This window comes from Glossina fuscipes, unplaced genomic scaffold (assembly GCF_014805625.2).
Source record: "Glossina fuscipes isolate IAEA_lab_2018 unplaced genomic scaffold, Yale_Gfus_2 1, whole genome shotgun sequence".
Taxonomy (NCBI): domain Eukaryota; kingdom Metazoa; phylum Arthropoda; class Insecta; order Diptera; family Glossinidae; genus Glossina; species Glossina fuscipes.
Genome location: NW_023998415.1, coordinates 34,864,209 through 34,882,697, shown reverse-complemented (window position 1 = coordinate 34,882,697; position 18,489 = coordinate 34,864,209). Strand labels below are relative to the sequence as shown.

At 32.6% G+C, this 18,489-nt stretch overlaps 1 protein-coding gene across 8 annotated transcripts in view; it reads right to left on the bottom strand.

The window, feature by feature from the left end:
* The window catches only part of LOC119632087, a 166,751-nt gene that overhangs the window by 32,853 nt on the left and 115,409 nt on the right, over positions 1-18,489 (bottom strand). The window contains exons 1-2 of one of the 8 annotated variants that reach the window (XM_038024801.1): positions 3,342-3,355; positions 2,269-2,389 (exon numbers count right to left, since the gene is read on the bottom strand). The exons of 6 other annotated variants lie outside the window; for them this stretch is intronic. In XM_038024801.1, the coding sequence (XP_037880729.1) occupies positions 2,269-2,284 (16 nt within the window). In that variant the 5' untranslated portion in view covers positions 2,285-2,389; positions 3,342-3,355. Of the gene's footprint in view, positions 1-2,268; positions 2,390-3,341; positions 3,356-18,489 lie in introns of those variants that run through there. One more of the 8 variants, XM_038024800.1, reaches the window with a different exon arrangement.

The window sequence follows — 18,489 nt, the reverse complement described above, 5'->3', positions numbered from 1 at the left end:
TGTGTGTGTGTGTGTGTGTGTGTGTGTGTGTGTGTGTGTGTGTGTATGTGAAAAACGAAAACTTGGTTGAGAGGAAGTTTGCCGTTTTCTTATGTGTAAAACTCCACTCTTGAGAATGTCGAAAGACATCACAAAACCACTACTGGGATATTTCTGGTAAATTGTTGTAATTAATTGCAAAGTTGGTTAAGTATTCGAAAAATGAAAAAAAAAAAACTTTCTTTTCTTTCATCTCTTTCTTTCTCTAGGGTAAATGATAATTGCATAAAATTAGATGACATTGTTTTTTTTATTTTTTTTTTTTTTAAAAAAAGGAAAAAAAAAGAGAATAAGTCCGCAAAACGTGAAAGCATAGTTTGAAAAAGTCTATAAAAGACTTAGCAGAGTTAAGCAATTGAATGCCAAATCGATGCGGTTAAATATTATCCGTTTTCTTTTATTACAAAAAAAAGAAAAAAAAAAAAAAATGCTATAAACGCAAATGTTAATCGTATAATCGCTAGTTGAAAAAATTTCTTCGAATAGAAAAACTTTTTTTTAGTTTTTTCTTCAATTTTGTTCTCTTCTTTTTTCCTAAAATTTTTTTTGCTAATTCAAATGGGGGAAGAGTAGGTTACATCTTATGTTTGGTGTTTTATAAAAATATACTCGAATTATTTGTGGAATTATTTGCTCTTCATTACGTTCGGATAGTCGATCATTGTGATAGGCAAGTTGAACATGCAGAGGTATAGAAGGCCTGCATTGCATGTACCGGGCATCACATAGCACCAAATGCTTTGCAAGAGTGCCTGCCATAAGCGGTTATATCAAATGACATCAACATCAATGAGACCCTGGTTAACAGCCGTGCTGTAGTAATAAATTTAAATGTTTTAAATTTTGCATGCAATCCGAAAATTTATTATAATATTATATTTAGCACATATTTAAGGCATAACTTGCTTATATGTGTGTGTATGTATGTATGTGTGGGTGCCTTTCCCCCGTTTAATTTATTTCACATTTTATTTCATTTTTCAATTTTTATTTTTCCTCTTATAAATAAACCGTTTTTACGGCTACATTTTGCATGTTGAGAAGCGTTTAATATTTGGTGTCAACTGCAAGCCTACACTTTACAATAGGGAAAGTAAATGCACGATAGTGTCTTTTTTATTCAATAACGAAATCTTTATGAAATTTAACTTTTCTTATCGTTACCTTAGCTAAATAAGATGGAGATATGTGTATGTGTTAGGCTTTATGTCCGATCATTTATTGCGATCATGATAGCTGCAATAGGAATGCAAGTGAAAAAAAAGTGAGAAATTATTTACATAAGAAATTTTGAGCACCCACACACAAGCATGTGTGTGTGTATACAAACATCTGTGCCAATATGTTCGAGTTGTGCGGACACCGAAGAACTTTTCGAGCTGCGGAGTATTCAACTGCAGTGAAAATCATTTAGAGAACCCTCTAAGGCGTACAGACACTAAGCAATACATAGCCATGATCCCGCAGAAGACGATGGTCGAGAAAGTGTGGTTTTGGTGGAAATGGGGTTGATTTTAATGAATGGGGGACATGAACGGCAACTCATGCACGCTATTGCCGGTAATATTTGACGAAGATCTCTACGTCCGGCTTGCAGAGGAATATACACGCACGTACATACAATTAATGCTCTAATATGCGCTCTATCCATCCTAAATCGTATACGAAATGGAAAACTGCTGGCCATCAATAGAGAAAGATTAAGTTTTCATCGTAAGCCGCAATAGCTTCTTCTAGTTTCTGTTCAAATTTAATCAATTGCTCGTTCTAAGCATAAACATTTGAAAGACGATGTACAAGTGGATGATTCCCGTAGATAATGATTATATTTCGATGACTAAGATTTGAATTTCAAAAAAGATTTGATTTAAGCTGCAGATAATCTGTCCAGGTAAAAAACTCCTTCTACAATTTTATTCCTGTCAATTATAATCAAGTTGAGCTTTAAAAAGCATAATATAACATATATATATATATATATATAAGCATTTGTAGACAGATGTATGCATTAACACGTACATATAAACACCTTCGTGCAGAACTATATGAAAGATTATATTTTTAGTTTAGTTACAAGTTAAGCATGCATGCATGTAAAAGGGTTTGTTTGGCATAAAAGCATAAAAGCAACGTGAAGCAAAAAGTGTTTTCCCAGCAAATATGGCGGACCACCGGCGCATTTCTTCCGTTTTGATAACATGCAGGCATCTATTGGCTGGTTACACCCACCGTTTGTTATTTTCATTAATTTCTTTTTTCAGGGCATAAAAATACATCCATGTGCGCCGTGTATGCATATAATGTTTCATTTAGTACTTTGTCCTCGGAAAATTGCTTGCTTTCATACGGTCTGCGGGAAAAAGAGTATAAAAGAGTAAAATAATAAACTTAAAATTTCGTGTCACGATAAGTGCATATTAAAAAAGAAAAAAGGTAAAAAAAAAAAAAAAAAAGGAAAGAGCAACGAAGAAAACTATATGCGCTTAGAGACGAATATTGGAAACCACTTGGATCAAATATTTGAAAATATTACAAATGATTGGATGGATGATTTATTGGTATTCACGTTTGCTCGCGATTCTTAAACACATAATAGCAAAATTTTTGAACAATCATTGCTGTAGGGATTGTAAGCTATTCAGAACAAAAAGCAGAAAAAAAGAACCGTTTCATCTTCTTTGGCTCGACTTAGTCGCCAAATTCAATTTGTGATCAACCAATAGCTATGAAAATAGACTAAGGCTGCTTGTGTTCAGTTATTATTCATGTACTCAAAATCTTTGAAAATGACTGACAGACTGACAGTGAGCGCATGAATGTATAAAATTGCAAGAAATTGGAAGAATGGAAGGATGCAGGGTTCCGTCAATATCGTAAAGAAGGGAGCATAGTGTGCGTATGTGTTCGCCTTCTCGAAATGTAATGACAATAGTTTTAAAAGAACATATTGCCAACGAATACGTAAGTAACATAAATGCTCATACATGTATTTTCATTTTATGCAGTTTTTACCCCAAGTAAATATTATAAATTTAATGATTTAGTAACCGTGCGGGTATATTTAAAAAGAATATTTTTTTCCCACCATCGGAGCATTTGCTTAAACGAATGCGAGCTCATTCTTAAACAAATAGAGCTACATGGATGTGGATATGTATATATATATATATATATATATAGATATATATATGTATAATACTCTTATATTATCGTCAAGGTGAATTTTTTATACCGTTATTTAATTTTTTTTTTTTTTTTTTTTTTTTTGTAAAGCAACAATTTTATATTTGTGCTGTCCTCACCTCTCTTTCTATTCAATGACACTTTATGCCGATTGCATTCGTGCATCATACACACGCGAACAATATGTTTTAAACAAGAATTTATTATTAAGGTGTGACTTGTTTTCTTTCTATTGTATTTAACATTCAATTCATCTAAGAACGCACGCACATCGCAAATGAGCGACTTTTTAAAATAAACAAGTCAAACAAAACCATTTCCGTTTCCATTCGCTTTTGCATGCACTTAAGTTGATTTGTATGTATATATATATATATATATATATATATATATATATATATGTATGTAAGTCAATTCATAATGATTTAAAAATAATTTTTTATTCATATGTCAAATAAAGAAAGTAAATAAAAATAAAACAAATCCTTGGCCTTTACTATAATATCTATATATAGCAAAAAGAATTGAAGAACGTTTTTTACGCTTCACACGTGAACCTTGAACACCTTTAAACCAACGCATATGCATATTTCAAATATTTGGTTAAGTATCAATATGTTATATACTCAATAAATTAGAACTATCTTACGATTAAAATTATTAGAAAGTCTTTGGCTTATGTAATCATAAAATAGATATAAATAATAATAGGAACACTCGCCTCTTTAAAAAGTGTTATATTTGCCTAGAAATTATATACATACATGTATGTGCTAATCTGTTGTTAGTTATATATATTCTTGCGATCATAAATTTTGGCGGAACTATCTTCAGGCCTGGCGTATTTTTGATGTCTATTTTTATGGTGACATAACAAAAAAAATATATATATATAAAAATAAAGTACAGATCCATCTTACCATAATTGGGTTATAAGACGGAACGTCGGATTAAATAATGCTTCTGTTCAAATTTCGGTTTATGTAAAAGAAACGCCCGACAAGATTAAAGCATTTATTATAAAATTTCATGCAACACACACATACCAAAAATAGAAGTTGAGTATGTCTATGACGGAAGCTATGAAAGTTACATATCACACTGTTAGATATTAGTTTTTTCTTTTCAATCATTTTTAGACAATAGGCAGTGTATAGGTCATTAAACTTGGTTCTTTCAAACTACATTACGTAAGACAAAAAGCTTTCGTATAATATTTGCGGTGTATAAATAAATCCTTACTGGTTTCTTTTTGTAATGAACACAAAAAAAAAAAAAAAAAAAAAAAAAAAAAATAATATTATAGACGGGCAAGGTCGACCATTAGACATTCTACACCAATTCGCTTAGTTCAGCTATTCAATGGTTTTGCTAATAAAAAATGAAAGATTATGCATTATTTTTATGCAGAGGCATAGTTTTGATGAAAGCCCGCTTATTGAAGGATGCCGAAAACATCAATCATCTGACATGATCCAAACTTAGCAAACCTAATTTACTTCTTAAACATTTTATTGTTTTTCAATTTTCAAACAAAAAAAAAAAAAGAAAAGAGAAACAAGAAATAGAAAAATTTTGTCTACATACCAGGGCTTGCTTTTTATGATAATCCTTATCGACGTTGCGGTGTACAAATATACACCTATGTGATCCCAATTCCGTACAGTTAGTTTTTTTACTAAATTACTACTAAGAACCAATTCCAAGCATACATTTTTCCGTTAAAAGGTTTGCTACTCATGAGAATCCTTAAATGATATAAGTTCAAAAAAATAAACCTATGTGGTTCAAATTTGGTCCACTTAATTTTTGTCACAAATCACTAATATGAAAAAATTTGCATTCTAAAACATAAACAATTCGTTCTCTTCCTGACAATCATTGTGTGCGACCGTATCCTAAAAATAGACTTACGTGATCCAAATTCGCCAAGTTTGATTGATTTGTCAATTTATCCATTTCAACCAATTTTCACCCTCGAATATTGAAAATTAAATCTTGTTACCGTATAAAGATTCAGTTCTCGTAGGAACGATTTTATGAGAGGGGGTTCAAAAAATTTCCTCAGCCGAAGCAAGTTTTTTACGCCATTTTAGAATGTCGAAATACTATTACTCAGCGACTTTGGTCGAGAAATTTTACAAATAGCAATTTTTTTTGAAATCTCAAAACAAGGTGTTGTATGGAGAATGGTCGAAAAAGTGGACAGATCCTAACAGTTTGGACAGAGCCGACCTTTGGTTAAAGCTCGTCAGCTTACCCGATTTCATTAAAATAATTCAAAAATTGCGACACAAAAAAACTTGGACAGACGTGAGTAGGACGAACGGATAAACAAGCTTAGATCAATTTGGGACATGATTTTGAATCGAATCAGAAAAGCGATATAATAAACGGTGGGCCTATCTCAAGTCCTTCCGGTTGTTTTGTACCCGGTATCATAAATGGTGTAGTGTTTGCCAAGGAAAGATATTTTATTGGTTAGCCATTACTTCGTGCAAACAGAATAGGATGCGTCTGAAGTTGCCGACAAAGGAGCGCATTTTTTGAGTAGCATCACAAGAAGCTGGAAATGCTTACCGCAAATAAACAATAAACGCGAACCGATTGAAGCCGAAAAGAACGCAACACGTCTCAGCTCAATGAGGTTAACGTTCTCTCGACGGATTTTGTCTACCCTATAGGGCTGAAGATGATTATGTTGAAAAATAACGACATCATCAGTTTTGACATATTGCTCTTTGCATTTGTCATTAGTAATGATTTTAATTTTCCGGAGTAATTCATAATAGACTCGACCTCCGTTAAAAAGCTCATATGGTGGCCGCCAGCATATTTGGCTGTGTTGTCAATGTCAAGGGTTCGCTCTTATGTTTATCCAATGATCATCATCCGTTACAATTCAAGAGCGCTTTGAGCCAGACAAGAGAAACAACGGTTGTTGTCTGACGAAGAAATTCGTATTTCACGGACGTAACTAATACTGTTGCGTGAAGATAGCACTTTCGTATGAAATGGCGAATGTGTAGGCCTACTGCGCATTTCATGTATGTATAGTTATACCAGCGAAAAAGAGCTCTGCTACGATCATATATTATAATAATTTTCTCAATGAATCATAAGATTCTCTCTCAAGAGTTTATTTAATTGTACTTCTCAGCTCCTTATGTTATTAATTAGTCAGTTGACTCTTTCAAGTCTTATATTAGCATCATTGTGCTCAACTATTATATTTATCTCAGTATCCGTTTCAGAGCAAAGTGTCGTTAATATTGTTCGTCCATTTAACTTTTTTAAACTGGATTTCTTGTCTCTCTCAATGTCTTACTGCTCTTTAATGTTAAAAGAAAAATGCAGAACACACAGTGAAGGAGTGCGTAAGATTTGCGCAAAATGCCATAGGACGAATGCGGGAAAAGAGGCAAAAAGGATACTGTTTTGCGTCAGTTCTGATCACAAAAATCATAACAAAATATTATTTTCCGCTCTAATGCCTAAAATTACCGATCAGTTTAAGGTACGGAAATAATAATAAAGAACCACCATCGATATCGCAATCAATTATTGGCAGACACGAACGCTTCGCCGAATTAATGACGCGATTCCCTGAGAAATTTTCTATGCTCGCCTGATTGGCTTTGCCAATTTTGTTGATTTACCGACATATACTACTATAACTATAGATAATTGTATCTAATAAGAAGAAGAATATTGTGAAATAAAAAATTGCGTTTCTCCTTCATATAATGCCGGAACTCAAGGACTGAAATTAGGTCAATAAAATCAAGACTTGGTTTTTAAATACCTAAGAAATTGGACTACAAAAGTTTTAAATCTACGGACTTGACAACAACTTTCATTAGTAATTGAACGTCTCATTAACCTGAGAACATTATACGATCAGATCATTAACAAGATGTTAAATTGTTCGAATTATGATGAAATATTTTAAGGAAATGTGAAATTTGCCATAACTTCAGAAAAGTAAGAGAAAACAATACTTTCTCGACAGACTGCTCGGTGAGAAGTTGAATTTTTGTTGCTGTTATGATCTTTGTAAATATGATAGTTGAAGGGGTAAAACCATAAAATGTAATTTCTTTCGCTTAACATCTGTTTTCTGCTCTCCTTTCATTTTTTCGGAGAGGAGGGTCTCTCACAATGAAAGAAAAGAAAAAGAAACGAATTTAAAAATTCGATTAAAAATGGTTTTAATGGATAAGGCAATCGATGAGGGTATATTAAATTTGTCATTGTGGCTGTAAATCATAATGAAACATGTATCCATCAAGTGTATATATATACTATGTCCACTTAAACAGGATTAGTGTCGTCAAGTTTATCCGTTGGATTTCTCACCTTTCGTCTTTTCGTCTTTTCTCTTTTTGTGCTTGAACAAAAATAACAAAAACAAAAACAACAACAACAACAGCAACAACAATGCACTTTCAAGCATATTCGTTCTTAAAACAATAGCAAAGCAGAAGGAAATTTCAATACGATATAATCAATAATGTTATGCGAGCTTTAGTAAGCATAGATTAAAAAAAAACTGATGCTCGAGTATTTATTAAAAGAATAAATATTTATATTGAACTGAAAATAGATCAAGAAGACCTTTTCGTTGAGAATAGTTTGCGTTGTTTTCTTAAAAACTTAAAATTCATTAAAATAATAAATAACAAGCTAAGCAAGAGGAAACGAAAGACTAGGGAAATTTACTTATTTCATACGACATTCAATTAAAAGTGCAAAAGTGCTTAGGAAAAAAGAAAACAAGAAAGAGAAAATAGAGAATTGATAGAATAATCTGAGCGAAGCGCGCTGATGAAACAAACGATCAAAAATTGCATAATTTTATGCTACAAGATGCTCGAGACATTCTAAAAAGAAATGAATTAAATCCATCTACGTCATCGTTTTTCAAGATGTTATTTAATTCTTTTCTCTAAAGCTTTAGCGAGAGGAAATTGTTGATGAAATTTGGAGACGTTCATACTCCGAATTACCGCGTACATAACATGCGTGCATTTTTGTTTACAAAAAAACCAGTGCAACTTTAAAAAACATTGAAAAGCTTTTAATAAATTGAATATGAACAACAAGTGTGTTAGCTGCACAACAACGCAATTAAAAACTTAAAAAAATCAGCAGGGAAAGACAAACGTGACGCTATAAGAAAATTGAAAGCAGTCAGAAAATGTGGAGATCCTCTAAACGAGCGGTACGCTGCTATGTCACAGCATATAAAATTGCTTTTGCCTCGATACTCATACATTGATTGCGTGGTAGTAGAGGTTTTTGATCTGTTACACTTTTATTCATTCATTTCGCTATGAAAACCTTCCCTTGTTGGAGAAAACCTCGGTAATAAAATACTTTAATGTAATCCAAAGCTGCTGCGTTTTTTTTTTTTTTTTTTTTTTGATAAATCTACTGCAATAAGAGGGTAATTTTTACGAGAAACCAAGCTAATATATATACACTCAAACGGCCTATAAAAGTCTTGGATATCATAAGCTGATAAACGGCACACTATTTACGCATCAGCATCTCGAATAGGTTGGGATGATGTGACAATAATTTTAATGCGTGTTATAAAGTTTTGTGAGTCATGTACTGACAATCGTTAAATCGCTAGAACAGTTGAAGGCGGCTTTTAGAGATTGTCTTTTCAAAATGCCACGCGTTGCATGTAAAGGTAAGTAGTATATAAGGCAGCTGGTAGCTTTTAACAATCCTTACCGAATGGTTACTTAGCCAGATGACAATCTTAAAATTACTTTTACATTCACTTTGGAAGTCAGCGCATTATACCATAACCGAATGTCTATGGAAAGCATTGAATTTGCTCGAACCATTCATTTCTTCGGTATAGATATTGTGCGTAACTCTGATATTACCAAATGCATCCACAGCTAAATAAAGATGAGCCTTTCACTGTACCGTTACGACTTGAGCATGGCTACTTTTGGTCTGAATATGAACCATTGAATCATTCAATTTTTTCTTTATTGGGAATCCAGTTTCAGTTTTTTAGAGGTTGCTTTGCGTGGTTGGTTATCAATTTTTGCAAGCTTGACTTTGTACCCATGTATAGAGGTATATAGTTTGCGAGATTTCTAGTGGATATTCTCTTCTTTCCGTTATTTTTTTATTTTTTTTTATATCTTAAGGTAGGTTGACGAGCGATGTAGTTAGGTATTGTCAGAGTGACCCACTGATTGCTTTTGCCGTTTTTTTTTTTGCAAAACGTGGTCAGCCTTGACGAAGATTTTTTGTAGCAAAATGAATGGTATGTGTGTATGTGTGTGATATAACAAAGGATATATAATATGTTTTGGGTATTTTTCATAAATCTTAACAAAGCCAATGTATTTTATGAAATTAAAGAAAAATATTATTGTATTTCGCCACCATTCCATACGGAAGAGACTATTAATGACGAAAAATAGGAAATGAAATTTAATCGCTTAATTTAATATCTCTCTGTAAAAAGCGGCTTGCTCTTTAACGTATGCATGGCAACGAATCTTAAGTAAATCTCTTCGCAAATGTGAAATTGTTCGAAAAGTGATAACAGCGGCTATAAGAGTTGATTTTAGGGCCAGCAAGGAAAGATAAGTCTTCGTAAGAAGTGGTAATTATTTTGAGTATTTTAAGCAAGTATGGGGCCAATCATCAGCCAATTAAGACCCATTCCGTATCCAGCGGATCGAGATTGGCCCTTCGATACCACGGCTTATTAGGATTTAATTTGAAAATTGACAAGAAAATCTGACTTTTGTTTTGTCAATCTAAAGCCTATTCATGATTTTATTCGTGGTTATTGATAATAGCAAGGGCCCTCTTAAGAGATAGTGTAGAATAATTTTGCTAAATTATTGACACTTTGATTGATGGAATGGATGGCGTAATATCTAGCAATCCAGACAATGAAAAGATCAATGATTAGTTAGCTATCAGTGCACTTGTAAATTTCAAACAATAGATACTTGATAGGAGACATTTTTAGCGTAACATTAGACGCATCATTTTGATGGCTAAAAAGGTTATGTAATGACAAATTTATTATATTGGTAGCCCTCGATAGTGAGTACACAAGTGATTAAATATATTCGTTTAAGAAATTCTTTATTACACATGACATAAAAACATCATGATTCTTGGTCGCGTAAGTAATGAGAGTACACTGTGCTGGCAGTGAATTAGGATTAGTTGGTTGCACTGCCATATGTTTGCTTAAAATATATTGAGAGTAAGACACAATCAGTCGTTCCGGTCTTTCTTTTAAGCAAAATATTCCATAAATTTTAAGCAAAAGGAAAAACGATTTCGGAAGTCCATGTATTTATATATACAGATATAAGTAAGATATGTATGACTTCACCTGTATGGCTTTGTTATATACATTTTTGTACATAGTAGTATAATATATAGGTTTTGTTAAAAGTGTCGAGTAATGTAAATTTGTCCATTGTCGTCTCTTTCATGCATGTGCATGCACACGTATGCACATAGAATATTTTATATAGAAATGTGTAAATTTTCATCTCGAACATTTGTTGGTCATATATATATATATATATATATCTATATATATATTATATTTTATTATGGTGTGTGGGGATGAAAGCATACTAGCATAATAGCACTTCTTATAGAAGAGACTCAGCATCATTGTGCAAATGTTCACATTGCGCATAGAATGAAATTCTAAATATGTAAGCTTTACTGTCCTTTGTGTAGCTGGCGCCCACACTGTATCCGCATAATGCTAAGATGCTTGTATGCTTTCTTGTTTTCTCCTTTTTGTCTAGCAAAGTAAGATATTTCTTACATATGCACAAACATACTTTAGCCATAAAATCCTGCACAGAGTTTATTATTTTTCTTAGAGGATATTCAAAATCACAAAAAAGGGTTATTTCTGATAAAAATTAAATGAGAGAGAGAGAGAGAGAGAGAGAGTGTCTTTTTAAAGGTTTAAGAAGATCAAATGCAAATAAACAAGCGTATCGAATAGGAATGTACGCATATATGGTGTAGGCAAAGGAAAAAGTTTGCAGCGCCAACTGGCCATGTTGTGGCGACTTGAAAAGAACGAATTTAATGAATTGAGTTAATTCAGTCGACTGTAACTATGATTCTAAAATGAGTTTTGAATTTTCGAAAAATATCACTCTGGTCGAGGTGATAATGCCTCGCAAGATTATGCGACTATGCTTACATAATGATAATGGTGACAATGCATTATCATAATCAGCAGTATGTAAGTATGTAAGTGGTTTCCACGATTCTCATAGGAAATTTGATCAAGTCAATAAAAATCACGTTTGAACCATTTTCATAAGACTGGCCACAGAAGGAACTCCGAGGTAGCAAGTAATGCAGAAAATTTCTTTCTTCGCATCGCTGCTGAAACCAAGCAAAAACGAACCAATTTTGGAGGTATCGATAATGGCTATTGAGCGGCGGATCACATACGAAAAAGTGACGCCAAAAAGATCGTGGGTCAAGGTGGATGAAAGTGGGCGAAAGCTATCAAGACCCGGATAAATGTTCCATAGGGTAACGCTTCGCATGTAGTGAAATTAAAAAGGAATCGTGCATTGTGAGTGGCTACAAACCTGGCAAGACAACTAATTCCACTTGATACCCTCAGCGCCTAATGCAATTAAATTGAACAATTGCCATAAAGCGTTTTATTCCGGCCATGTCCAGACTTCATCCTCGCTCAAGCGTCGTTCGACTGTTACCGATTATACAGTTCTAATAAATACAGTGATAATTATCGCAAGAACACTGTTCGAAGATTAGTAACGTTAAAGTCTGCTAAACTATCAGCGTTAAGAGCTATAGCGAAAGAATTGGAAAATTCGCCAAATAATTGCAATTCATATATCCCTAATATCTTGCAAAGGAGGAGGAGGAGGAGCAATTGCAAATTATATATAAAAAAAATTTATTTTCACCCAAGTGGCTAAACTTCAGTCGAAAGCAAATGGAAGCTTGCTTTTGAAATCTTAATCTTTTCTAGGATCTATTCAATGGACTTTTTTTTTTATTTTCTTACTTTGCTTATCGTTATTTCCATTCCATTGAAATTGAAATATATTTCTTTCATAGTAAGTGAATAAGTACACTGACGTGTACGTATATATAGCTATCAATGTTTTTGTATGCACGAAGTATTTAATTTATTGAATTAGAAGACAGTGGACCTTTGTGCCATAAAAATGCACTTTCTTTTCAAAATTAACAACAAGCACAAGGCAAGAACCATTATAATGTCATCCTTACTTGTGGTAGTCCACAAACAGGAACTATTGCAACTTCAGGTATTTCGCTTATATTCTGTTTAAATATTAAATATCAATAGGATGCAATGTTCATAATAGGCACATAGCTAAGCACATTAGGAGTGAGCAGATACTATTAACCATAGGAGTGCAAATGTAAGAAATTAATTATTTAATATAAACATGCGCACGCATATGTGTAGAGGCTTAAATTATATTCACCGATTTCGTTTTGCAGTTGCCATCGCCGTAAGTAAGATGATAACTTGCCATGAAAAAAAAAAAAAAAAAAAAAAATAGCAAGCAAGTAAGCGACAAGTTTCCCAAGCTTCGCTTTCCTAATTCCGCTGCCAAGCAAATTAGAAAAACGAGATCAGTTAGGAAAGTGCGAAGAAATAAAGTTAATTTTTATTACAATCCTCCAACTCGTAATAAGCAGAAAGATACTCTTAAAAAGATAGGCCTTGTTTGCACGCATGAGAAAAATGAGTGGAAGAGTAAGGATTTCTCTTGTTACGCTTTCAAGAGGGCACGGAGGAAACTTGATAGACAAATGCAATCTTCACATCGGGGAGCATTGTTTGTATATATACTAACTCTGTTTGTTCGGTTCGCGACTCTACTATGTCCTTGTAATATATCACGCGATTTTCAACATCCCTTAGAGATCTTTCTTTTCGCATATATCTTAAGTCGGCAAACCTTATTGAAAGCGAACATAATAAAGCCATTGATAATAATAATGAGAGTGTGTGCGAACTGCTCCTTTCTATGCTTCTTTTGCTTCCCTTTAAAATACAGTAAATAAATACGTTATATGCAGATAACCAGACCGAAAATTCACTAATTAAAAAAACAAAAAACAACTCTATAGGGAGCCTTGACCCGTCATTAATTACCCTACATCATTTTATTTAATAAAGTTTTCCATATAACGACTTTTGAAAACAAGGCCTTATAAGGGAATAGATCGAGTAAGTAGTCGAAATCGAATTATTTCAAATAGAGTTCATCTTTGGGCGAAAACTCTTCAAAGCATCAAGTTTGATCCAAATATGTTCGGTCTATTGGTTGAACATGAGACGGACAGACGGACAGACAACCTTAGACCGCTATAATATAATTGACATAATAAAAAGTTCGTCAAACTCAACTCCTTCTAGGTCTTGTACTCATTCGCGCGAATTTAATATATTATATATATTATGTAGCATAAGTTGTATAGGGTAATATTATTTTTTTGATGTGAAAATTAGCTGCAAGTTTAGCAAATTTTGGAAAAGAGACCAAGATTGAGATTTTATAGTTTCAATTATAATATAAGAAGAGAGAAAGTTTTTCTTTCATTGAGAACCTTCTAGGATATGCTGTCTGTCGATTTAGTGTATTCGCTCCCTCAACTATCGTAGAATATAAGGGAAGAATTAAAAAAAAAAAAAAAAAAATTGCAAAGAGAAAATTTGAAAAGCAATCTAAGGCACTTTTATCTTCGTATAATTGTGTATAAATATTGTTACAATCATATCATTGAAATGTCCTTAATAAATATAGAAAATTTCGGCCGCTATATAATTATTTGGCTTTCTTTTTAATCAGCGCATTCAGTTTTTTTTATTAACATTTCCTCTATTCATTGATTTATTCACGATATTCAGTTTATGCGATAATTTCCAGGAAACTATCATATAATAATTTTTTATTAACACACAAAATGGAGATATTTTCAATTGTTAAGAGACTATTGGCGAATGGCTTTATTATAGCCATTAATTGAAGTGTATATATATATATGTATCTAAGCAAAGCGTGGCGGAAGTGCTTGGAAAACGGGTTATCGTTATTGAAGACGAGATTTTTATGCACTAGTGTTCAGTATCACGTGATACGTTCCATCTTTAATGTATATATTTGTAAGCGTATATATGATGTAAAGTTTTAGTTACTCTTTTACTAACATTTCGATTTTCTCAGTTAGATGCATAAATGTTTCTGTGTGATGTGTTTATGTGTATGTAAAGAATGCAATATTATGCCAGAAGTAGAAAGAGAGAAGGATAGACAGTGAATGAGAGTAAGTGAGTGTGTGAAAGAGGTGCTGAGTGGTTAGAGAGAAAAAGAGAGAGATAGAGAGAGAGAGAGTGAGAGAGAAAGAGGGAGGCGAAAAGAAATTTATTTAAAGAACAATACAAGATGTCTAGACGGTGTAAAACAATGCATGAAATATTTATAGAAAACGGTGTCAGTTTTATGTTTTTTATTTTTCTTCCTACTTTTGTTTTAACATGTAACTGTGGGAAAATTACAGTTTGGACATTTCGAAGTACACATGTTGCGATATAAATAATTTTAATACAACAATCTTGCTGACAGGATTTCATATATCATTCACAGAGAATGGCGCAAAAAAAAAAAAGAAAAAAAAAAAAAAAGTAAATAAATAAATAAAAATAAAAATAATATAAACATAAATATTTTTAAAAACATTCAACCATAGACATATGAATAGAATAAATTTAATAAATACTTTTGCGCCTAGACACGAGTAATTAAAGGCTTTTCCCTTATTTATCTCGTTAACACTGTTGTAATGTAAACACCTTATTAGAAATTTCATACTTTACACAGTTTGTTTTTCCGCCTCCTTTATTTATGTGTATAAGGCATGTTCCGGAATATAAAAAATTGAGTAAATTTTTGATAATTTTATTAATTACTAATAATAATTAGTAATTATTAATTTTTGCCGAATTAAATATTAAATATTAATTAATTATTGAATTAATGAACAATTATTAATTATTTATATTACTTATTATTGATTATTGATAATCAATTATTAATTATTAATTATTACTTGTTCATTATTAAATATTAATCATTAGTTATCGAACAATAATTATTAAGAATTAATTATTGATTATTATATATCAACTTTCAATTATCAATCACTAATTATAAAAATAAAATAAATGAAAAATATGATATTCGGGAATGGTCGAAATTGCGATATCCACTACACTACTTCATCGAGTGCAATCATTTGCTCATCTTGGTAAGAATATCGCAAAACTTCCATACTAATTTTTTTATTATTTTCATGTAAAGACATTATTTTCATGAAAACCCGTAGCCATTTTGTAGGTAGCTCAAATTCTTCAAATTTTAATTTACTTATTGAAAATTTTAAAATTTTTCAGTTTTCATCATAGAAAGAAACTAAAAATGAGACTTTTTCTCCATATAAGTGCTTGCTTTCATGGTGCTCTCTATAATTATTGGGGTCTGAAAATTAGATCTATGCGAATCCCTAACCGTTAATTTTTTTGCTAAATTGCTAGTAAGGATCAATTTTAATTTTAATAAATTATTACTTATTAACGTTTTTTGCTCAAAGGCTTAGTATTCATGTGAATCCTTATATGAAATGGGGTCCCAGAAATAGACCCGTGCGTTGCAAATGTGGTCCACTTAACTTCATATCATCGTCATATCATTGTTATGAGAAAATTTCGAATACAAAACATTAGCAATTAGACCTTGCTGGCATATAAGGATTTATATTTGCTGAGAATCCTTATATGCGATGATATCTAAAAAATAGACTTACGTGTCTATGGGCTCAAATTCCATAAGATTAGTTTCTTTGCTTCAATTTGCTATTGTGAACCAATTTGCACCAGGAAATATTGAAAATTAGATTTTTTTATCATATAAAAGTTCAGTTTTCCCAGCAATGATTGATTATATGAGTTCACAAAATAATCTCACCTCAACCGAACGTCTCATATTAATGCCGAATGTCGGAATACTGTTACTCAACAATTTTGGTCGAGAAATTTTGATAGTTAACATATTTTCCCATCTAACGAGTTTACGGTTTAGATTCACATCAAGTAAACTGTTGATGATAGCCCTTGAACCTGGTAGTTGAATTAAAAAAATCCTGACGCGTTTTGTTGAATCGCGAGTATGCCTGCTTGAGCATCCTATAAAAGTCGATGTCCTTTCGGCGGTAATTTGGGAACGACCAGCACAAACCTTTTACTCATTTTGCCCACAGTGATGATGTGATCAAAATGTTTGCCATTAAATACCACCCGTTTATAGTGCGTCAAAGTCTCATGTAACCCAAATGATAAAAGTAGTTTAGGTGATGAGTTTTGACTATCTTTGTACACATTGCACCACACACTCATTGCACCGCGCGTTGGATAACAGCAGTCCATGGTCAACTTTACTGAAGTTGAATACTGACGTAAACTAGTGAACTATTATTGCTATTGCTAACTATTGTTGACGATGTTGTTAAAGCAAATCAAATTACAAAATTTTCTCCTAAACTTAGGCTTAAGCTGTGTTGGTAACATTTAAGATGTGGCTTTTTTGAATTTTTGCAATAATTTTAAACTATTTTTATAGTATGGCGGTATTGATTGATTCAATATTTACTATCAAATATTGTTGATGTTGGCGGACGCTGATTGCTATTCCTGATGTTGCTGTTATTTTTATTAGTACTATTGTGTAAAACGTGAAAACAACAGCAATTCGGATCGGAGCACCACTAACAGTGAAGAGAGTTCAAACAAATAAAACATCAGAGATTCCGAATCCGCTTGTGCCTATATCAAGATTTTTGTACACTCAAACCTTGTGTGGTCTTTTTCGTGCGTTTATGCGGCTCTCATTTACCGCATGAGAACAGGTTTGAGTGTACAAAAAACTTTGTTGTTTTGTGCCTTTATACGGTCCCGACACACACTGCAAAACAAAGCAGGTTTGACTGTAGCTATACAAAAAATAGTTTTCACAACACAATTAACAATAAATTTTTCTATGGGGTGAATAAGGACCGCATAAACGTACAGAAAAAGACTGGACGAAAATAGGTTTCATTGTATTGAACATCAAAGCAATCAGCTGACCTAATTACCCACAATGCAAACTTTTCACAATTTCACAATTTTAAACTAAGAGATTGTCAGTAGTCAGGTCCACGGAAAGTAGACTTTACCGTCAATACAAACGGTCTATGCTTCGGTGTAGCTATTACTCAATTGAACTCAAGAGTAAGCAAGTCAAGCTTCAAAGCGTGCATGTATGCGTGCGTTGTTATGGCAAGACCCTTAAAAAACGTCTTTTTGAAATATATAAAAAAGCGCCACGATTTTTTGAAAACCGAACGCAACGAATAGACTCGCTGCAGTCTCGCTAATACACCGATGCAAAGCTTTCAGGCTCTACATAAAGAATTTTATTTATGTGAATGAAAAGGCGTTCCCGGAAGAGGCGAAAACAAACGTTCTTGTGTGTTGTAAAAACGATGTTGTAAAGATGAAAAAAACCAATCCCAGATTCCGGTGATGTCAATTCAAAAGTACTTTTTCATTGCTTGTATGCGTGCTAGAGATCTGACAGATCGCCTAAAGATTGGCTGACTAAAGGATGCGATCGCGTAAGACTTCAGTTAACAAATATCACATGAAACTCTATTAAAATATTTTAACTTTTCCGTACGTTGACTTGATCGCTTCATTACCGTAATAGCTCTTGCCTAAGGTTATAGAAGCACGATATGCAAACAAGTCGGCATAAGCGAGTCGATTTAGAAAAGTCAAAGAATATCTTTTACTCTGTTCGGCTTCTTCTGAAATGATGGCATCTTTCTGATCAATCCTAAGGCAATAAATAGTTTTGCGTATCGCAATGTTTGTGGCCACGTATGGGCATGTGAGCGCAAATGTGTGTGTGTGTGTATATATAGAATCAACCGTGTTTATTTGAATTCTCGACTTTATGCTTAAATTGGTGCTTTTCATGGTCCATAACAGCATAGTATTAAACTTTTGTTTACCTTCAGACTCAGTATGTTTCAGATTTTCATATATTTTTTGTTTTGTTATTTCTTTGTTTATATATATATATATATATATATATATATATATATATATTCTTGTAAAAAATG